This window comes from Lytechinus variegatus, chromosome 12 (assembly GCF_018143015.1).
Source record: "Lytechinus variegatus isolate NC3 chromosome 12, Lvar_3.0, whole genome shotgun sequence".
In the NCBI taxonomy this organism is placed as follows: Eukaryota; Metazoa; Echinodermata; class Echinoidea; order Temnopleuroida; family Toxopneustidae; genus Lytechinus; species Lytechinus variegatus.
This window is the reverse complement of record NC_054751.1, coordinates 13,308,071-13,331,919: the sequence shown is the minus strand read 5'-3', so window position 1 is coordinate 13,331,919 and position 23,849 is coordinate 13,308,071. Positions and strand designations below refer to the sequence as shown.

At 33.4% G+C, this 23,849-nt stretch overlaps 1 protein-coding gene across 3 annotated transcripts; it reads right to left on the bottom strand.

Annotated features, from left to right (window-relative positions):
* LOC121424851 (ciliary-associated calcium-binding coiled-coil protein 1-like) lies at positions 1 to 22,398 on the bottom strand. 3 transcript variants are annotated; one of them, XM_041620672.1, is made up of 11 exons: positions 22,260 to 22,398; positions 20,741 to 20,806; positions 13,316 to 13,387; positions 10,092 to 10,118; positions 7,808 to 7,914; positions 6,685 to 6,854; positions 5,739 to 5,880; positions 4,930 to 5,002; positions 3,954 to 4,143; positions 2,357 to 2,457; positions 1 to 1,962 (listed from the first exon to the last, which is right to left on the bottom strand). In XM_041620672.1, exons 2-11 carry the CDS (start codon positions 20,792 to 20,794, stop codon positions 1,879 to 1,881), a joined length of 1,020 nt encoding a protein of 339 aa, XP_041476606.1. In that variant the 5' UTR covers positions 20,795 to 20,806; positions 22,260 to 22,398; the 3' UTR covers positions 1 to 1,878. The 3 variants fall into 3 exon arrangements, with proteins under 3 accessions (XP_041476606.1, XP_041476604.1, XP_041476607.1); XM_041620670.1 differs by lacking the exon at positions 22,260 to 22,398 and adding an exon at positions 21,344 to 21,449; XM_041620673.1 differs by lacking the exons at positions 10,092 to 10,118; positions 13,316 to 13,387; positions 20,741 to 20,806; positions 22,260 to 22,398 and adding an exon at positions 9,268 to 9,425.
* Between the last annotated feature and the right edge of the window lie 1,451 nt (positions 22,399 to 23,849).

The following is a 23,849-nucleotide window of genomic DNA, read 5'->3' as shown; positions in this document are numbered from 1 at the left end:
TTGTATTTATATCATACATTTTATTTAAGGAAAACATGTATGTACAGTAAATCTAGAAATTTTGAGCAAGGCCATATGGCCCTATAAAAAGCATAGCAGGTCACACTACACATGAACTGTCCCAAAATATGAATAATTTTGTAAAAAGTTATTACATAACTGCAACCATACCAGTATATAAAACGTCCCTTCAATGAGAACAATCTTCAAATATATCTACATAATTTAAATAAAAATGCAATATATACATAGCTTTATTTTTCATACAAGTATTTACATGAACACAATGTTTTATGTACAGTCAACGTAAGTTTTGCATACAAATACCACTATTCATCCTTAATTGAATTTGAAGCCTGAAAAAGAAATCACAATATTCATGCAGTTCCAGTCACAAATTTGTGACAACCGGCCAGCACACTATTTATTTTCTTTGATATTTAATCGAGTAAACCATTTTCTTCACATTTCCTATTTAAAAAAAACCTGAATGTCACATACACCTACTGACAATATGTTATAAATAGATTTTAAAATTTTGTTCTAGTATCTTTGCAAACCCCCAAAAAATGCATGGTGTAAAAACGGAAGGAAATACAATTCTATTTATAAAATTTGGTATGCTACAGCAAATTTGTTGTTAATATAATTGTGTCACAATTTCATTCATTCACCCAAGTGGTATAACATTTTGCTTCACACTAGTATCAGAACTCGGTGCTAAAGTGGTTCAATGGTGAATCAGAAAAAAACAAAATCCACGTTCTTCAATATCAAATGCTTTCCACAATTCTGGGGAAAACAGACCTTGGGCTCAGTTGCTTTATTTGGAGTTCATAGGAACCAAATAAATATGATTCAATTCAGTTAAGCATACTTTCCAATTATAATTTAAGATTTTGTTTGTGTGAAAAAAGACATACAAACGACTGTAAATAGACATCCTTTATTCCTGTATCTAATAGTATTCTGTAGTGTGATAGTTAGTGCCTTGGTTATCCCATTTTTCTTTGGTCAGGTGGAATGAAACTGTTATATTGATGTTATGATCATAAATTTCAAACACAGATTAAATTAATTTGAGCCAAAGTCAGAAATGGATATATATATCAAAGATGCATACCTATAAAAAACTCAGGTTTTGGGGGTACATGGAGGCACACAAGTTTTTGTGGCATATGTCATGTATACAGGCATTGTGCATATAACCCTGCTGGGAGCTGTTGCAATAATGTGTCTGAAACTTTGCGTAGAAAGTTTTTTAAGTATCTGCAATGGACCTCCCACTAACTACATGTACATAACTGTAGACCAATTCCTATGTGCGGAACCTCTTTGTTTGTCAGGGGGTATAAAAATTGGTAATATACTCCACTTTCATGTTGTATTTTGATTATGTGTATCCTGCATAATAATGAGATACTTTATGGAATTGCTCAGATATAATTACAAACGAAACATATATTGAAATAGATTCACAAGGACTCTACATGAAGCAATCACCTGTACAGAAAGACCAAATGTCGTGTCAGACTACATAATTTGTTTCCCCTGGAATAGAATCCCCCATTGAAACATTACAGGAACCTTCCCATTGAAACCACCTTCCTTGCACATTAAGTGGTCTTTCTTCACAGGTGCCACTGTACACTCTTACATTCACACTGTACATTGACAGGGTCACTTTGTGGTATTTTGTTTCGCACCATGAAACCATGGGTGGTATTTACCTTAGAACTACCAATATATCAATAAACAGATATACAAGGAATCGAAAAAGTCAACCTAATCTTGTATCAAGAATATATCAATTCTTGATGAGCCATGGATAATTACAACGACATGAATTATACTGTACTTGTCTTGCAGGACAGTGTACTATGTTTCAGCTATCCTGTGTATCCTGTTTATCCTTGTGATTATATCTGCTTCCCTCTCTTTCAGTTTTAGTGCAACCTCATCCTATGGTTAAAGAAAAATAAAGGGACATAAGCAAAGCATTAATACATTTTTCTTCAACTAACTTCTATTAATATTCAGGAATAACACATGAAATGCATTGTACGTGAACAGTTGTCAACTGAGAACTATATTTCAAAATTGATAATGTGATATTGAGAGACCAGTTACAAATGCACATTATTATTAGATACAATATATTGAAACAGAATTAGAAATAGTACGATAATATAATAAAGAGATGAAACTATAACAATAGCAATAGATGAAACTACATCAGTAAGTGGTCTTGAATTCCATAATATCCTGTCACTTGATTTAACCTCTTGTCAAAGAAAGAAGTACATATAAAACAGTAAGAGATGTGAGAGATAGGAATTAAAGATGAATTTCTTACCTGTAGTCCAGCAAACATTTCTTTTGCCACCTTATCAAAGACAGTCTTGACTTCCTCTACCGTTACTCCAGCCAAGACATCCTTTACCACATCTCCATCACCTTCAAGATACAAATACAACACAATAAACTTTATGACAGACATCTTTCGCTTGATCTTTCACCTTCAAAATTAGAACGCAGTACAATCAGCTTTATACTTTCTGAATTTGAAAGCCTAATCTAGGCTATGCAACTAAGACGAGATATTTCAAATTTCACTTCCTTTTCCTTTACATCCTGTCAGTTTTGAAATGACATACAAAAGGAACTACTCTGACAGTCTCGCCTGCCTTATGCAATTCAATATAGCAGCAGTGCTGCATAAAATTTCAAAATCATGACAATTCCACAAATACTCCCAACATGGCCAAAGAATGTTGACTTTAAATTACCTTTGACCGGGGTCATATAAGCCGAAACTCAAGAAGGGGTTTTAGTAATGCACAATTACCCTTATGTTCAAGTTTCATGAAATAGACTAATAAACATTCAAAGTTATGACAATTAAAAAACTTAACCTTGGTAAAGATTTTGATATCGATTCCCCCAACATGGTTTAAGTTCATTGACCCTAATGACCTTTGACCTTGGTAATGTGACATGAAAATCAAGCAGGGTGAACTAGGTCCATATACTTTAAGTTATGATGACAATTAAAATACTGGACTTCGGTTAAGATTTCAATGTTGACAACAACGCCGCCATCGAAAAAGCAGTACCTATAGTCTGGCTCTACTATGCAGGCAAAACAAAAATGTAGACATTTATTGTAATGATAAAAGGGTTATTCATATGTGTGGCTCTGTGTTTAGCTGCATGCTGTGTTCAAAATCAATATATGAAATATATTTGAGAGCTTATCTAGACATAGAGCAACAATTGTTTGTTCAAAGTCAACATCAAAATGATGTAGTATAAAAAATAATGTTGAGGCAAAAAGATATTCTTCATGTAATCTTCCTGCACAAAGATTAATACCATGCCATATCTGACCAAATCCAAAGTTGTTTAATCGTTAATGTATAGAGGTACAGCCACACCAAATTTAGCGACAACTGGTTTATGTGGACCACCATTCTTTAAACACCACAAATTTGGTTTTCTTCAAAAACTATTTTTTTTCAAATTTCAACATGTCCAAAAAGACCACCCGCTCATTTTTCTTGTCTTCCTCTGGTGAAACTTACTGTTATAACAATAACAATTGATAGGGAGTTTTACTCGCACAATGGATTTAAGAACATTGAAAATGTATTGTCAAATTCCCTTCATGACAAAGTACAACCAAGAAGCCTTTGTCAAAAATTGGTTTCGTCCTGGACTCTGGACAAACAAAATTCTCTTCTTTGCTTAGGAAGGAACTGCCTGTTTGGTTCACAATTTTCAAAAAGACCTCCTGGCTTTTCTTTGTCATTTAACAAGCATTTTCAATGCATTTACTGTGTTCTTGAATCTGTCCCTGTTGCAGTTGCAAAAACTCACCCCTGTTGGCAATCAGGAAAAAGACAAGAATAAAAATATTATTCATAGAATGACAGATTTTCCTGAGGACTTACCTTGTTCATTCATGTCATCTCCGCTTATCTCTGGAATCTTCTCGTCAGCATTCTCGTCCACTACCTCCTCTTCTTCTTTTGTTTCTTGAGGGGGTGGGGCGATGTGGCTGAGATAGACAGCTTCTTCAATTCCTTCTTCCAGAGGAGGGGGGTATGGCATGGAAGCAGCAGGTAACGTCTCAACACACAGCTGGAAATCAAACGATTCCGAGTCAGCACACTCAATCACCAAACCAATTAGAAGCAGACATGCCAAAATTTTTAATGAACATTTGGATTAACTCAAGGGGTGGACTAAATGCTTAACCTAGTATTCTATAAATTGATCATAAAGAATTCAAGTTTTCTGAAATACAAGATTTTTTTTTACTTGATTAAAAATCTCTATTTTATAACTTCATAATGCAAATCAAATCTGAATTATATTTCTGACCTTTTCGTTATAATTTGAAGTTTAAAAAACAGTTTTTTCCCATACACAATTATCAGAATCCCAGGCTCTGATTATCTACTAAAGTCTTATTTATGCATGTCTCAATCAATCAATTGTTTCTCATTTAAATGTGAATATTTTTAAGTGTGTATACAATCTTCAAATGTAAATAATGTTCAATGTAAGCATTGCACATTATTCTTCGGACTACAGCATTGTCTTATATCTTATAAACCGAATTGAATTGAATTGAAAAAAAATGTGATCACTAAAGTTAAAGGCATTTATAAAATGATGAAACACGGATCTCATTTTGACAATATGCATTCGTTGATACAATTATTGTCATAGTAATCATCTCTCTCCAATGTATGCATACCTCCCATCACTAAATACATCTGTACCTCTTGCCAAACCTTAACAAGCATTCATAATTATAGAACTCTTTTCTCTTTTTTTTCAAAGGATATGATTTTGAAAATGATTAATGGGAACATTTTGATCTACATGTACTTCTCTAAATTAATATGTGTCAGAACTTACATCAGTGCAAATGATTTGTTCTTCTCTTTCACCATGATGAAGGAAATGATACAGACTGTAATGCTGGAATAATCTATGAAACAAAAAAAGCATAGAGACAGAGTGACAATCATTGAGAAAAGATGGTGCAAAAACTGAATATCATCATGCCAGTCAAAAATTAAAAAAAATGTGGAAATGGAAACACATACCTAATTTGATGAGAACTAATTTCATTGAATCCTAATGCTGACTGAAGAATGTATATCTTTTTATTAATCATATTCAGCTTGATTCAGCTTTTATCTGACATAATCATGAAATTTCTAATTGTTTCAGAAAAAACCTAAGATAATAAACATAAAAAAATTATGTGAAAATTGACATGACCTAGAAATTTCAACATGATTGGATATTCATGAAATTTGCTAAAACTGCATTTCACATATATCAAAACTTACGAAAATATATTTGTTTGTTTGCTTGAAATTTATTTCTGCGTTCCACATGTTCAACATAATACAACATAATCAATTATTACATAAATTTTACATATATATATATTTTAGACACACGTATCATTTACAATCTCTTTCTGAATATAAAAAAGTATATGAAAAATATTATTTAACTGAATTTCAGAACGCAGGAGACCGTCGTCATATGAATCATTATTTGTGAGAGTTTCAGTAATACTAATATCTGTTTCATATCTATACCAAATCTGGTTTCTATTTGTTTCATGTTTTTATTGTGGATATACAAGACATGAAAACATTTATGGTAAAATTATCTACCTATTGATCATTGTGAAATTTCACTCAACTTACGTAGTTTCTAAGAAGCTGGTAATGATTTTGGCCTGCTTTAAGCTCAGAAAGTCTAAACCTCCATTAGCTTCATCCACATTGGTACCAATACCAACCATCATCTTCCGCAATTCAGTCAGGTTTTCTGCAGCTGTCATATTATCTGTTCATAAAGAAGTAAAACCAAAACTATTCTTATAAACCGAAACTTGATAGATAGATATGGCTAAATGTAAATCATCTGATGCCTTGATCCTTGGATGTATTTTTAAAAAAAAATTAAGTTCACTAAGTACTCAAAATTCACCATTCTGCATTATCTTGGAAACCTAGTTCTCTGCAGGTACAAGTTCATAAAGGTCGATTACCAATTCGGACATTCCACTCATCAATACTTGAGTCAGGGATTGCATTAATCCAAGCCCTTTGCCTTTAACGCCACTTTCACTGGGCTTGTTTCCTCTCTCATTGGCTTTAGAGACTTGTTGTGCCCTGTTTTGTAGAGCGTTGTGGCCCAGTGGATTAGTCACCGAACTTTGAAACAAGAGGGTTGTGGGATCGAATCCCAGCCATGGCGAATTTCCTTCGGCAAGAAATTTATCCCCATTGTGCTGCCTCGACCCAGGTGAGGTGAATGGGTATCCGGTAGGATCTATTTCTTGAACGCTTTAGTGCCTATTAATATGGCAGCTTAGCTACAACCGGGGTAATAATATGATACCAAGTATCAAAACGCAGTTGAATATGCATACAGTAACTGCGCTATATAAATGGACGTATTATAATTATTATATTTCATCCACATTTGTTCTGTAATAATAGTGATGTGCCTCTAATAAAGTGACCTTATCCTTAAAGTGAAATTCATAGCCTGGATTTTTTTCATTATAAATAACAATGATGATTATCACAATGAAGAAAATTAAGATGCTATTAATAATGATTCTGGATATAAATACACAATTACCTTTGATGTTTGCCATGAGTGTATGTACAACAGTAAAGAACCCTGAGACCTGCTGAGCATCAAAGTTTTCTTCTTTAGCCCACCAGAAAGCAGATGTGTAGTAATCTAATAAAGTTGCATCTTTCAAGTCTGTTTTGAAGTCAGAGAGTGACAAGATCTCAGACAAAGACCTAAAAAAAAATAAATGGATAGGTTTATTCCCAGATTAATCAACTCAATATAACAAAAATTCTAAAAAATGTATTCAGATTGAAAACCAATGAAAAATAATTACGTAGCATATATGGTTATAATTTCCATTTAAATACCGTAACAATTAAATCTATATATCACTAAACCGTAAACACAATTTCTGGATGATACATTGTTAAAACAAAACATCAGATAATTGTAAAATCTTTTAGTTTAGTTTATTTCCATTATTCATATACAGACATTTACATGCTTGATAGGAGTATAACATAATTATCTTGAGTTGAAATAAATGGTTCTTGAGACAGAAATTATACGCAATAAGAATATAAATCAGTGAAAAATGGAGGGGCCTAAGTTGAAAGCAGAGCTTGTGAGTTATAGGCCCCAATGGAAGGAAATAAGATATAAGGCTATGTAGTTATTAAAAATTACAAAGTAAAAGAAAAACAAAAGTTTATACAGGTATAGTGAATCAATTGGTTTAATCACATCTGGGAGATGAAAAACTTTAATCCTTGACAGGGACATGTTGAGAATTAATTGAATGAATGGAAGACTGTTTGTCAATGAATAGCAAATACAACAGATTGAAATATTTAAAAAAGCACGAATGATACCCCCCCCAAAAAAAAATAAATGAATAATAATAATTAAGAATAATAATAATACTAACGTATACATAAATAAACAAATGAAATTAAATAAATAACATAAGTAATAAATAATAAAAATACCAAAAAATCAACAAAGGAAACCAGAATTTTAAGCCAGAACAAAAATAATGATATTGACAACAAACAACATTTTCATCAATAAAAGTAATATTAGTAGTTTCCAATCGTCTACACAATAAGATTATATTGTAAAACAGACATTTAAGGACTTCCTCCCAATTTAACAAGAAAAAAATAGAACAATAAATTCTTACTTTTCAACATCTTCTATTTCTAATGCCAATAATGATTGGACTTGTGAGTTGGTGAGAACCTTCCATGCCAATGATTGCTCTTTCTCCACAGCCTTGGCTTCTTCATCCTAAGATATATTATAAACAGATAATAAACAGTAAAATGCAACATAATTACTGTACAATGTTCATTTGCCATGCAGTATCTAGTACCACAGCAATTATTATAAAATAATAATTGTTTGCAATCAATATTCAACTTTTATTAGGCCCTATTGAATAAATTACTTTAATCTGAATTGTTCTTCAAAACGGCACTTCGTAACATAGCTCATCGAAGCAGTTCAATTATTAGGGTCACGCCTAGTGTATTTGTGGCGTTTACAAATGCCAATGGATCGAGGGATCTACACGACATCAGTCTGGTAAGAAACCTCTCATTTTTCATATTTACACTAAGAAGAAACCTCTCATTTTTCATATTTACACTAACATATTTTTTACCCCTTCATACACATTAGGCGTATGAAGGTTTAACTTTTATAGGGTCCTAATGCAAACGTTAGTCGTGAAGTTAGGCCTAGATCAAATCTATTTACTGATCATATATTTTTTGCTAAAATAAAAATTAGTATTTCGAAAGTAGATCAAGTCTAGTTCCTATGGCCTTTATCGTGAAATTTATCACCTCTCTTCTTCTGTGTGCGCTCGTTGTGTATGGTAGTGGATCGTATTACCGAACACTTTTCATGAATTCAATCATATCAAACACATTATTCTCATAAAATTCATCAAACTTTCACCATAAATACACAATTACCTACAGAATATAAATATGTAAAAAATTTGCAGAAATCTCTTTTCGTATTACCGAATGTGCGTTTTCTATGGGAAAAATTGAGAAAACAACAAAATCACCGATGAGCTATTTTTTACCATATTTTATTATTTTTAGAATATTATTATTAAGACTTTGAAAATGTGTTTTTCACCATTCTCATCGTCTTTAATATTCAAGTTCCCTTTGGAAGGATGTTGTTGCAAAGTTTTGAGGGTAGTCTATGAAATTATTTTCTGACGCGTACAATGCACCTGTTCGGTAATACGAGGCCGGTCGGTAATACAATCACTCACTATACAAAGACAAAGGGAGTGGAAAGAAGTCACCACCGCTGACGAAATAAATATGGCAGTGAATGGACTGGTGACACAAACCACAATAATGCCGTTCCTATTCAGACAGTAATCTATGTCAGCGGAAGCCTTTTATTTTCTTATTGCTTTTATATTTTCGATTGTCGATCGAAAAAAAAGCCGAGGCCTAAATCTATTTGAAACTATTTCTGCAATTCTGTGTCTGTGAAACTGCCGACTTACAAAGCAATAGATGGGACTGTTCATAAAAAATAAATCTGGCCCTATAAATACGTCAAACTCCGGCCCAAGTTTCAAACCAATAATCCTCATATCACTTTTCTTACATTCATGGTTTTCCAGTCTACATCTTTGTAAGCATCTGGCCCTTTACCAGTTGGTTGAATCAATATTTGAGACGTTTTGCCTTTCCCTTTTCTGGACGACATCGTAATCGTTGCTACGGCGATAGACGCAATGTTTTTTTCTTGATTTATTTTGGCTAGTTTGACGCAAGCTGGCGCTATAAATTTTCTACAAGATCTTATTTACTAGTAGTAGTAGTAGTACTGGTAATAATCCGACACTCCATTCGTATCCCCGGATTCGCACTGCCACTAGCAGTTCATGGACACTACTTGTCAGGATACCAGAACATGAACATTTTAACTACTTTATGTCATAAGAGATAGATAATAACATTCTACACGATTATAATTTGTTAACTATGTTTTCATTGTTTATTTATCTTTTATTTTGTATATGTTTTATCAAATCATAACATTCTTTAATTATCTATTAATTTGTTAAGTTTATTTAATTTTCTTATTTCATTTTTCTAGACCTGTGATTTTATGATTCATTTATTTATTCTATTGTTTATAGTTTCTATTTAAAATGACGGCATCGATCAGTTAACATGTTCGATTATAATAGATTCTCTTTTTTTTGTGAGGCTTGCTCGTAAAAGATAGTTTCAAGCAAGGCCCCCCCCCCCTCCCCCAGCATTTATCCCTCGGTCACTTTCTTTGTTTATATGCCTGTATGAATCAAGCAAACCACTCTTCCCCTCTGTCATATTCCCCACGGTTTTTTATTGTAGGAAAACTTTAGATTTGCTAATCTATACAGTGCCCCGCAGTGAGCAATGTTGTTACAAGAGTTACTATACCTTTTTGGTCTTGCGTTGCTGAGAAAGCTGCAAAGGGAAGAAAAGTGAGAAAAGAGATTTGATAATTATAATAATAAGAATTATGATATTAATAATAATGATAATAATAATAATAACAATAATAATAATAATAATAGGAATAAAAATAACAATAATAATAACAATAACAATAGCACTTGCTTTAATCCTAGCGCTAAACACTTACTTTATCAAAAAGCTCTAGCGCTCTACAATAATGCAGCAAAATAGTACCCTGGCATTAGAAGAGAAGCTCTAACGGTTGCGCTCATCCATTTCATAGTTTCTGCCAGGTATATACCCATGTACCTCACCTGGGTTGAGTGCAGCACAATGTGGGTAAATTTCTAGCAGCAGGAAAACACTATACATTGAAACACCTTCTATTGAAAGACACAAATCGTAACCACATAGACCACGACTCCCCTGGCTAAACCTTATAAAAAACAAGTTTGGGAGTGGGGTGCCATCATGCAGAAATTATGGTAAATTATTGCAAAAAAAAAGTTGGATGATTTAGATTTTATTCATTTTCCGTTCACAAAGCACAACAAAATCAAACAATACATAGTCAAATTTAAAGTACAACATCAATCGAAATAAGGTATAAACAATGAGAATTAATGCAAACTGCAAACTAAAGTAACTTTGACTATAATAACTATATAAAACAGAACGGAGGGGCTTGCCAAGAAAAGCGAAGCTTGTATGGGAGGCAAGCCCCCGTAACTTAGTTTCAATACGTATATTACAAAACTATAGTATAAAGGAGAGACGGAAGACAGTTTAAAAGGAGGCTATACAAAATATCGAAGGTAACAACGAAAGAGTGAACCAAATTAGAATAAATGATAATAGTAATAACAAAAAAAATAATAAAAAATAACAACATGGTTACAATAATTGTGATTATGAGGGAAGAACAGAGGCAAATATAGGGAGAGAGGGGGTGCAGGTACAATTAGAGGTGCAAAGAAGAGCATGGCAGGTGCGGAAACAGGTAGCAGGCAAGTTGTATGGTGGGAGGAAAAAAAATTGTATATGGTTTTGGTTATGTGGTAGATTGACTTGTTTGTGTAAAGTATTGGCAAATAAGCATCTTTTTAAGGTTATGTTTAAAAATTGTGATGCTTGGGGATTCCTTAAAGGCGTTGGGCAAGGAATTCCAATATACAGGACCAGAAAAAACAAAAGAATTTTTTGCAAGTAAAGTTCGGGTTGGAGGTAGGTGATAAGAGTTTCGTTGTCTTGTAGGATAATCGTGTACAGAGGAGTTTTTGCAGAACATAATTGAAAAAATTGCGGGGAGATCATCTTTATTTAGTTTGTACATAAATTGGCCGAGTTGGAACAGATATATATCATTAACTTTAAGGATTTTGTTTTCAAAAAATAATTTATCTGTGTGACATCTGAAATGTGTATGAAATATTATCCTAAGTGCTTTTTTCTGTAACAAAAGTATCCTATGTAATTGTGTTTGAATTGCACAACCCCATGCCAAAATACCGTAATTAATGTATGGTAATATTAAGGTGTGATATAATGTAAGTAGTGTACGAGATGGAAGGAAAAATTTGAGCTTGTTGATAATTCCAATATTTCTTGAAATTGTTTTGCATATATTATCGATGTGTGGTTTCCATGACAATTTATTATCAATAAGTACACCCAAGAATTTTGTTTCAGAAACATTTTCAAGGACAGTGTTTTCAAAAATGAGATTGCCAGGCAAACTATTTACTCTATTACTAAATAACATGTAATTGGTCTTTTGTAAGTTAAGTGAGAGTTTATTTGCCTTGATCCATTCAGTCACATGCATGAGTTCAGAGTTAACGATCCTAATAAGTTGGTTTATGTTATCGTGAGAAAAGAAAATGTTGGAATCATCGGCAAAGAGTATGAATGAAAGTAAATTTGAAGTTTTGTGGATGTCATTGATGTATGTGATAAAAAGAAGAGGGCCTAGTAAGCTACCCTGTGGTACCCCACATGTAATTGGAAGGTTGGATGAATTGTGATTATTTATTGATACAAACTGAGTCCTATCTGTAAGGTAGCTCTTGAACCACTCCAAGGCCTTCCCCCTAATACCGTAATGAGATAGTTTATGCAAAAGGATTTCGTGGTTAATGGTGTCGAAGGCCTTGGAGAAGTCCAAGAAAATACCGACAGTATGACAACCTTTATCAGTGGAAGTAGTGATTTTGTTAATGAAAGATAAAATTGCATGCGAGGTGCTGTGATTTTCGCGAAACCCAAACTGAAAGTCCGAAAAGATATTGTTTATTTTAAAGAACGTACTGGTTCGTGTATGGACAAGTTTTTCAAGAATTTTTGATAACGAGGTGAGCAATGATATGGGACGGTAGTTGGAGACGAGCTGATTATCTCCTTTTTTAAAAAGAGGGACTACTTTTGCGATTTTCATAAGATTGGGTACCCTTCCTGTGTTCAAAGAAATATTAAAAACATGCACCAAAGGATCGACGATAGCCAAAATAATTTTCTTAAGTAGGAAGTTGGAAATACCGTCAAATCCCGGGCACTTTTTGGACTGCAGACTGTTAACAATATTTATAATTTCTCTTGAACTTGTGGGATTAAAAAATATGGAGTTTGGGTTTGGGTTGTCGAGAAAATTATTGTAAGATTTGTTAGTTTGAGGAATTTTGCTTGCTAATTTGTTGCCAACTTGTGAAAAATATGAATTAAACTCTCTTGCTATTATGTTATTGTCATCAGTGATTGTATTGTTTGATTTTATTTTTGTAATTGTAGAACTCCTCTTTTTATTGCTTAATGCCCCATTGATGATTTTCCATGTGTTCTTCATATCATTTTTGTATAGATCGAGTTGAGAAGTGTAATATTCTTTTTTCGCAATACGAAGTAAAGATGTAAGAGTGTTTTTATATGAAGTGTACTTGTGGCGAGATGTATCACTTGGTTTAGTTATGTATTTGTAATATAAATTGTTCTTGCGGTTGATGGATCTTAAGAGTGATTTAGTAATCCAAGGGATGGGGGCTGAAGCCCCTATAGCCCCCCCCCCTCCCGCCTCCAGCAATGGGGCCTTCAGTTTATCATTCTCAAGAGATACTCGTACTCTTTGGAACAATTGTGTTATTAGGGTACAATTCTATTAACAAATGATAGATAAAAAAATAAAGATATTTTTTAAGAATTATTGGATTACTCACTAGTTTAGTGATTTCGTCTGGTGATGTTGAGGCGACGGATCCACGACGACTCTGACGCTTTACATCAGTATCCTGGTACATAGAAAAAAAGGTTAAACAACTGTCAAAGGTCCATGTCCCGGCCGCGCGTTTCCGTTTTACACCCTGGCGAAGACATTTTTCCGGAAAAGTAGACAAAAAGCGACGAGTGAAGAGTCTACGTCTACGTTTGTTTACATTATCAGCTGGGCGCGCGATCCAAAGTCCGCACCGAAGTTATCCGCAGAAAATACATACCGTACTTGCAGCTGAGCTTATACATGTACTTTCCAGGTTCAATACGAAAGTTTGCCTTGATCATTTGCCTTTCCGATTCGCTGATGTCTGTCTTTCTCTCTATCTGTCTATATATCTATCTCTCAAACCCTATATCTATCTATCTATGTAACTGCAGTATCTATCTATCTAATAATCTTCTCTATCTCTCTCATTCTTTATCTAACATCTATCTCAAATTCTCTATCTCTATCTATCCATCCATCTGTCTGTCTTTCTCTATTTCTCTCTCTCTACCTACCTATGTAACTACAGTATCTATCTGTTAATTTGTCGCTCTTCTCTCTCATTCTCGATCTATCTGACATCTATCTATCTCTCAAATTCTCTATCTATCTCTCTATCCATCTATCTATCCATCTGTCTGTCTTTCTCTTTCTATCTATTTATCTATTTTTGAACTAGAGTATCTATCTATCTGTTAATTTGTTGATAATCTTCTCTGTCTCTCTCATTCTTTAATTATCTATTTAATATCTCTCTCTCTCTATCTATCTATCTATCCATCTGTCTGTCTTTCTCTTATTCTCTCTATCTATTTATCTATCTATTTTTTAACTTATCTATCTGTTAATTTGTTAATATTCTTTGTCTCTCTCCCTCTTTATCTATCTAACATCTATCTATCTCTCATCTATCTATCCTTCTCTCTCTCTTTCTCTCTCTCCCCCTCTCCCTCTATATATCGACCTCTCTGTCTCTCCCCGGCCTCTCTCTATTTATCTATCTATCCATCCATCTCTCCCTCTTTCTCTCTATTTCTATCTGTCTATCCACCTCTCTCTCTCTATTTCTATCTATCTATCTGTCTATCTTGTCTCTATCTATTCATCAGTGTTCTATATCTTTCTTTCGGCAGCTTCGAAGTGTATCAATCCATCAAACTTCAATTTGTCGTTCCTGTGTCGCACGCTGAATGCAACCAGCGACGTGTGTAGACTCTTCACTAGTCGCTTTTTGGCTACTTTTCCGGAAAATGCCTTCGCCAGGGTGTAAAACGGAAACTCGCGTCCCGGCCGACTGATCCAAGGGGTCCGGTCCCATCAAACGAAAAAGCTCTTAGCTGTTCTTCCTAATATTCACCTCAGTACTTCTTAACCAATAATTGCCACTGACTGTCCACCGTCGCTCAAGGATAAAGAGGTAGGCCTATGTATATGTATGTATGTAAGATATATTTATCTCTACGATATAAGTTCAGCTGTGTTGAAGTTCACGAAATGATTGTTTATTTTTCGTTTTCCCCTTGTTCAATTCATTTTTTAGAAAAATATGGCCAATAATGTACTTTCTTCACGGTTTTCAAATATTTTCAACACTCGATCATGTTAATTGGACATCTAAAACTTTATCGTTTTCTCTTATATTCAAAATTAGACAAAATTGCCACTGACTGTCGTTATTTTTTAAGCCTTAACACCATCGCTCAAGGATAAAGAGGTAGGCCTATGTATTATAGCTATGTATGCATGAATATATATATTTCATCTCTACGATATAAGTTGAGCTGTGTTGAAGTTCACGAAATGATTGATTTTTTGTCATTTTCCCATTGTTCAATTCATTTTTTAGAAAAATAGTGGCCAATAATATAATTTCTTCACGGTTTTCAAATATTTTCAACACTCGATCATGTCAATTGGACATCTAAAACTTTTATCGTTTTCTCTTATAATCAAAATTAGATGACGTCTCAATCAATATTTTTCATGCTAGGGCCGATATGGTCAGCTCATCGGAATTATATATTTACCATAAAACTCTCGAGCACTAGCTAAACACAAAACTCAGCAGATTTCCGATATACAGACTTTGATCCTGTTCTAAAGTCTTGGCCCTATATTGTAACAACCTAAACGTTGCATTGGAATTTTCTTAAAGTATATAAATAGACGAGGGACATGGGCCAAAGTCCATCTAAAAAATCGACAATATAGGTATGTGGTAAAATTAACTGAGCAAAAACAAAAGCCTGATGCATAAAACTCCGGGGGGGGGGCACTTCCATTGACAAGTGGAAGCAAGGCGCGACCAAAGAAACGCATAAAGGGCCCAAAACCACTATTTCGGCACAATTGGAGAATCACAAAAATGAAAAATTAAAGTGAACGAAATTGGATTAATTTTATTAACATTCAAAGTGACATATATTCAAGTTCATAGTTGAAAAATATGAGCACATAATGTTACTTCGTTATCATAGTGGGATAATTTCTTTCACGGGATGTAAATTTCTCTCTGTAACATACGTTACCACTATCATTAAATCCCAAATGCTTTTAAATCGGTCACTACAGTCAAGAATTGAGAACGTAATAAACCAAAAGTGCAGTAACCATCGGCTGTAATATTTGTAAAAATTTCTGCCAGATTATACCATGACCAATGACCTACGTGAGATACGAAACATAAGCGTGTCATATTTTGTTAAACCTACTTAATTTCAGGTTTATGAGTTTTCTTTCTATTTGACATCTGAATCTACGACAGAAACTATTTTCATCATTTAGGAGTACCAACGTGCCAGACAATTATTGAGTAACATCAAGGACGCAAGTGATACTGTGTACTTAGAATTATATTCAATGGTTTCCATGTAACGTAAGTTACATATTATAAGTAACGTAAGTTACATGGGTAATATTATTATATGTGATTTTGTTTTGGTTTATATTCAAACATTAATTTGTCATAAATTGTAAGTGAACGTATACAACACCCCATGTTCCAATGAATTGGAGATAAAAATTATCAAACGCTACTCTTCGAATATCTATAAAACTGTACTCTTCGAATATCTATAAAACTGTAAAACTTTCTGACTTGTCAGTGTATATACTTTACACAAGAACAATAATCCATAACCTGTGAGAAGACAATTTGAGGCACTATACATCATGATACATTATGCCAATAAAATCACGAGAGTTGGGAAAATGCTATTTCTTTATTCAAGGGATAAGTATGCCATGCTTTGCGTTTGATTTCAATTGAGAAATTGGTAACGTAGATTTCACGTTGATTTTATCAGCATGAAAGTATACTATCAATCCTCTTGTAAATTGTTATCTTTAATGTTCTGAATCCATTATTACCAGTCGCTTTAATAGGCTGTTTAAACGATTGAATAAAACAACAATAAACTTAATACAGGAACACTCTAGAGAACAGCGATTGCAATATTGTACAAAGAAGTCAAAAATTCCAAACCCTTGCATGGAACAACAAGAAATGGCAATAAATGAGATACTCGGTTATATGTGCTCTCAAACATGAACAATAACGCCCTATGCACAATATAATATATATCATGAACTTGCTGAAGAAGAACTATAGGAAAAGGTAAATAAACAAATTTTGTCACTTTTTAATCAATAACACCTCAGTTGGATGTCAATAGCCTAAGAAATAACATCACATTTCTAAGTTTCACAAAATCTACATGCATAAATAAAAAAAATGAATTAAATAAATTTACATGCAAGCAGGCCTAAAACATTTTAAACATGTTTTTTAAGTTAACCCATATTACGAAATTGATGGAAAATATGAGAGAAAAAATATCAGTTGTTAATCATGCCACATGAATTTGCCTCGTGGATTAATGTTTTGACTTTGTTATAAATATAAATTAAGTGAAAATCTAATTGCTACATTACAAGTTATACAATGTATTAATAACAATGATAGGGAATGATAACTTCAGTCTTAATGCAATTGAATCTATAACACCAGCTATTCGGTGAACTCGTTCCCTGAGCCTTTTTACTCTTGCGTTTGTGAATTCCTTGACTCGCTTCTTTCTTTGTTAAATTAATGACAGATTGGTATAGAATACAATCTGTTGGCGCTTACGTGCCCTATAAGCGGCCTGTATCTCAGCTCTGCTTCTACCCATTGCAACTCTATAAAAATTAAAAGAATGCAAAAAAAAAATTAGGTTTATGAACCGTATCACTTACTGAAACTTATGTCACTATAGGGTTTATGAGTTTATTAGTTTGGTCCATGATGAGCAAGGATAATCGTTGAAACGTGTATTTCATACCATTTGTTGTATTTTCTTCATTCAAAATAGTTTCTTCTTCACTATGAGATAACAATTGATATTCCCAACACTAATTCTAGTGATATTTTTTGTTTACAAATGGTCATGTAAGGAATTCCCTAATTAGTATTTGATCATAGGAGATATATACCATTTAATAGATTTAGATTTAGATTTAGATTTATTTCCGTTCAACAATTTTTTTTTCAAAATACAATCAAAGTAACAATACATATTCAATATAATAGATATTACAGACAAATCAATGACAATTTTCAATAATCAAACAATCAATAATACAACTCTTCCACTAGAGAAGCCCACTAATAATTATACTAGAACAATAAAATCTGTTCTTATCCATGCATAATCTCTGAAAAAGACTTTTAAATGACACAAGATTGTTGAAACTTACGTTACCAAAGCATGAAACTTACGTTACCACATCATTACAGATGCCTGATCCATTAATGTTTAAAGAAAAACTTGATAATCTTATTTATCGCTTATTCAATATTTTTTCTTTTTATAATTTACATTTTTCTTTATACTCGAAGTATGATAATATCTAAGCCAGGTTCAACAACAAAACTTACAAATCAAATTATTGAACAGACAGTTATGTTCATTTACGTTACACTGAACCCCCCTAACAATTAATAAAAAAACACAATTTAACATGGTTTGACACAGAAACTCTTCTACATCTTAGCTGCAACAATAAAATTGGTTCAAAGTGACATATTTTTCTGTGGTTTATCTACTTTTAATGTGGCTATATTTTGAAACTTACGTTACCAAAATTTGAAACTTACGTTACCTGATAATTGAGTGATTTATTTGGAAATAATATACCTGCAGATCAACGTAATGATTATGTTTTACATTGGGAGCTATATACCAAATAAATCCACAACAATCACATAAAAAACATGATTATATAACAAAAACAATGTATATTTTCAACTTGAAATACTCACCCAAAATTTTCAACCCGTCTTGTTTGCAGGTTCAATTGTATTTTGTACAGTCGATACTCCTGGGAAGCTGTTGCTAAGCTTTCTAATGACCACTCGCAGACGGCGCATACCTCAACTATGTTTATTTTTATTGAATTAATGATTAATACAGATATTTCCGATTGTGTGGTAACGTATGTTACATCACGTATGTTACATCTGTTGATTAAATTTGTTAAGTTGGCAATATAATAATGAATCCTAAGACCCCCATGGGAAGAGAGATTATACTCCTTTAGTCTCAACTCATGAGCAATGATTCAGAGCTCTGTACCTTCATACAATTTATAAAAATGGTAACGTATGTTACACCTCTTAAAACTACTTTTTTCTAATATCTCTTCTTCATGTTACAAGTCGCACTACGTTTGAATCTGAATGATAAAGCATTGCTAAACATATATATATACCCCTTGTGGTTAGAAAAACAATGTAGTGGTGTAGTTCTCACTGAAATATCATAGCCGAATATGGGGTATAAAAATGGTAACGTAGGTTTCACTAGATCCGGAGACACATTTTCAAGCGGTGTATTTTTTTTAAAACAACGGTTAATTCAAAAGATTTTGGTATATTTCATGGGGCATTTAGTTGCCTTTATAAAGCTGTGATTAAGTTTCTTCTCTGTGCTTATATATTCAAATAAAGTTGAAAAAACATGAAAAATTATTACTGGCGACATGCACTTTTTAGCCTGTAGCCCAAATTCAACCCTCCCCCAACGCTTTATTGCTTAAATTTTGCCTTTGAAATTAAATTAACTTTTGTTTACATATCCCTTGGCATCACATTAAAACACAAAATCATTCAGAAAAAGCTTTGTTTCTCCGAAAGATGAGCAAGAACGCTGGAGACATGATTTTTGACCAATTGTGCCGAAATAGTGGTTTTGGGCCAAAGGATCTCTTTCTTTAAGATTGGGCATGTTACGTACGTAACGTAATAAGGGTGTTGAAAACACTAAAAAGGGGTACATTTTTTGCTATACTTAAGCTACGTGTTCACGGTCAAATTTGCAAGGGTATATAATGCTTAAAGGATGTACTTTTTGCCCCAACACGTGTTTAATGTCCGATTTGAGCGAGGTGTGGGAGGTGGGGCAGTTACTAAACTCAGTTAAGTAAAGGTGAAGCCGTCGATCATGATCACGTCCGTGACATGACTATTAAAATATGTGGGAATATTTATGCACAGGCTCCATAATATTTCCAAAATCGGGGGAACTATTTTTATTTTATTTTCATTGTTAAGTATAATAAACCTTCACAACCAAACTACTTGAATAATTTTTATGAATAAGTAAAAGGGGATCGTTTCATCAACATTTACATCTATTGTCTGACAAGTTGTCAGATTTGAAAATTTTCATTGATTTTTATTGATTGAGAAGCATATATACTATGGTAATTGTCTATAGACTTTGTCGAATAAAAACATCCGACAAGTCCTTTCATAAAATTTTCCCGAAGTGAGTACCACCGACCACTTTTGGTAATACCTTGGTCACATTTGCTCTACGGTGGCCGTACGGCGATTCGAAAACAGTCGTTTTATAAATTGTAATTCAAACCACCTATATGTCGTTGGACAAAAAATGTTAAAACGGCTGTTTTCGACTCGCCGTACGGCCGCCGTAGAGCAAATGTGACTATTATTATCATTTTCCCATAATCTTCCCTTTATAGGAGTCAAACAGTGTGACATTCTTTGTAATGGAAATAAAACAGAAATTATATAAACTTTGAAAACATATCATCATATACAATATAGACTCATTATAAGCAATTTGACTTCCAATAGCAACCACGAAATTCATACATCTATGTATTTTCAAATTATTTCTTTAGAAAAAGAGAGTATAGCATCAGCAATTATAAAACCGTAAAATTGAAAATAATGCCAATTTCCCCCCTTTTTTCAGATTCATCTGATATAATTTTGAAAATGTTCTTGGAACAATCTACCCTGATTCATATCAACCTGGCAATAGAATAGTGTTGTTTGAATAGGTCAATAATATATCAATAAAATACTATATCTCACCACTCTCCCGAAACTCGCCATAGACATGCGCCTGCTGGCACGTCGGTCTCCCATTCTTCTTGCACTCTGTGAAAAAAAGAAGGAAGACATTGACACTGATCATTGACCACTAAATCACGTAATGGTCAAATCTCCTTTTCAGATTTACAAAAAACTGTCCCATCTCTCATGTTTCTATTTTCGCCAGTATAAGAATAAAGCTTCCATGTCTGATCATAAACATAAATTGGCTTAAAACATCGGTAGAAGAAAAAACAATAATCATACGTCGTGATTCTTATTTCAATAATTGTAACAATGTAAAGTCAATTGATATTTTTATGATAAACTTCAGTCCCAAGAAATCAATCAGGTTGAGGTTTGTCACTTCAATAGTGATCCAATAATAATATTTTGAATAGATTATAGCTTTTAGTCCGTATGTCAAAACTTTACAAGTCATTATTGGTTGAAAAGGCACTGTACAATGGATAAAAAATCTGCAAGCGGTGATGAATTAATAAGACTAACCTTTTTTTTATTACAGCAAAATAAAACAAAACAGGTCAAACACATCAAATCATAGGCCTAATATATAAATAAAATTGAGTTTCCAAGACATACCATTTTGAGTATTCCCGATTCTTCCCTTTCCCATGCAGAGTCAGCAGACCAACCGATCTTACGACGTTACAATCACTTCATTTTTAAACTAATTTGAGACCATTACTCCAGTAAATTTGTTTATTTTTGCCAGCGGATAGGGGCAAAGTGCTTGTGGGTCACTTCTATTAGCCTTATTTTAATCCCAACATGGTAAACTGCTATTTATCATGGTCATAGGCTAGTTGAGACCGTTGATTAATTAACATGACAACAAAAGAAACATCGGGTGAAACATAAGCATGGAGCAAATAGAGAAGTAGATAAGAATATTTAGAAAGAGATAGATAGAAACAACCAGAATAGCTTGAAGAAGCGCCCAGAACTATATGAGACATGAAAAGGGAATCAGATTCAAAACGTAAGTCTAATTGCCTTCATTTGTGTTCGTTAGTGATTATAATTTGTATCAATTAGAGAGAGAGATAGATAATAGATAGATAGATGTATAGGTAGATAGATAGAGAGGGGGGGATGATTATACTACTACCAATGAAAACGATATCAATGATACTAATAATGATGATACTGAATATGCCTACTTATGCTTATTTTTTTTTTGGGGGGGGGGAAATAATGGTGAAATAAATACCTTAAAATAAATCAAGACCTCAATTGCCTTATTTTTTTGTAATGAATTCATAAAATGTCTTGAGCTTGCCGTCTATATCAAACTCCTCGTCATAATCGAATCATTCCTACTTAATACTGAAACACCTTATGAAGAATGATAATGCAGACAGATGCATCATATGAAATGTTGTGGATATTATATTTCCATTAAGTCCGAACACTGGTTCATAATTTTCAGCTGTTTTACTTCAGATCGAATGAATGATAACCCTCACGTCCACTTTATTTTATCACGTTTACTCACCAATTTCTTTCTCACCCCAATTAATGCCAGATGTAACTCTTTCGAAAAGATCAGTCACTAATCACTTGAAGATATTATTAACAGCTAATAATGTCAACTGGTTGAATATAGTGGCATACAATAATGATAGTTTCCGTTATAATCCACGAGGAAATCCAAAAGAACTGCTTGGTTATGACATCATGGAGAGATGATATTTTCTTTTGGAGTCAGTTTATTTCTTAAGAGTATTCGAAGACACTGTTTCTAAGTGAAGGATCCTTTTGATGTGTAGTACAATGATGAAAGCGATTCAGCCTTTCCGATTCTTTATACTAGTCTTAGCTTTCAATCGCTTTTCAAATTAATAATCGTGATACAATATTAATTTCATATTTTCTTTCATTTAAATTGAACTGCAAGTGTGGGTCAATCGAATATTTTTTTTAACTTGTCCATTAAAGATATGATACTGCATGTAGTGTGACCGGTCGGTCGCCGCTAGCTCTAACAGTATGATTTTCACGGGGCCTATATATTATAATGCCTGATCATCTACATAGAGAAATCCAGATAACAAAGTTGATATTTAGATATTCCCTACTTAGTTTAGGGGAGCGCTCTAAAAAAAATGAATTTGCTACCCATTTACTATGTTGTCTATTCATAATTCTCTTCAGTAGTTGAGGTAAATAAGTGTGTTTGTGACTTACAACATGGAAACAATTATTAATAAAATTAATATCAGAAGACATCTTGACAATCATAATTTTTCATAAAATCAATATCCATATAAGGATAACAGTTTATCAGCACACAATTCCTATGACTAAAATATCAACTATTTGGGCTTGAAATTACTTCCTTATGAGGTCTGTAAAGTAGTCTGTATATTCTACTCAGAAATTTTCCGCATACACTTAAAACGATTGATTTTCACTTAACATGGTTTTAGATCGATCTCGGGCTTAAAGTAGAATAGTCACAATAAAGAAGAGTGTTAAGGTATGAAAGAAAGCACGTGCGAACGATCAATTCATTCTGTCAATAGGTGTTTGACTTGATCCGAATACAAGACCCCTAAAATTCTCAATTTTTCGTCCGGGTGAAACTTTATGGTGCTTGCAGGCTATATGTGATAATATTCTTTCCAAAAGGTATTATGAATTAAGAATTAATTTGACAAACAACAAAGTGGTCTCGAAAGCTACCCCAATTTGACTGAACTACGTGGCATAATTCAGTGACACAAGTATTGGCTCTTAGAAATTATACTGGGGAGGGAATACCCTAAAAGCTATCAATTAAATGTATAGGAGTGGTGGGGTCATCATTGGAGGGAGGGGGGGGGGGCTGGGAAAGGAGCAAGAGTGACTCGCCCTTCACTCCGGGGGGGGGGCACTTACATTGGCGAGTGGATATGCGCGACCAAAAAAAACACGTAAAAAGGATGTCTTTTTCACGATAGGGCACGTTACGTAGTACGTAACGTGATAAGGGTGTCAAAAACACAAAAATAATGAAAAAAGGTATCTATTTCGCTAGGAAAATTACGTGTTTAGGGTCGAACATGCGGGGATGATAAAACAAAATTAAAATGTTTTATAAAGG

Excerpts from the sequence above, each read along its gene's own strand:
- LOC121424851 (XM_041620670.1), bottom strand. Across the intron at positions 13,388-20,740 it reads TGGCGAGTTTCGGGAGAGTG|GATACTGATGTAAAGCGTCA; the intron begins GTGAGATATAGT and ends TCTATGTACCAG. Across the intron at positions 2,458-3,953 it reads AGATGACATGAATGAACAAG|GTGATGGAGATGTGGTAAAG; the intron begins GTAAGTCCTCAG and ends TGTATCTTGAAG.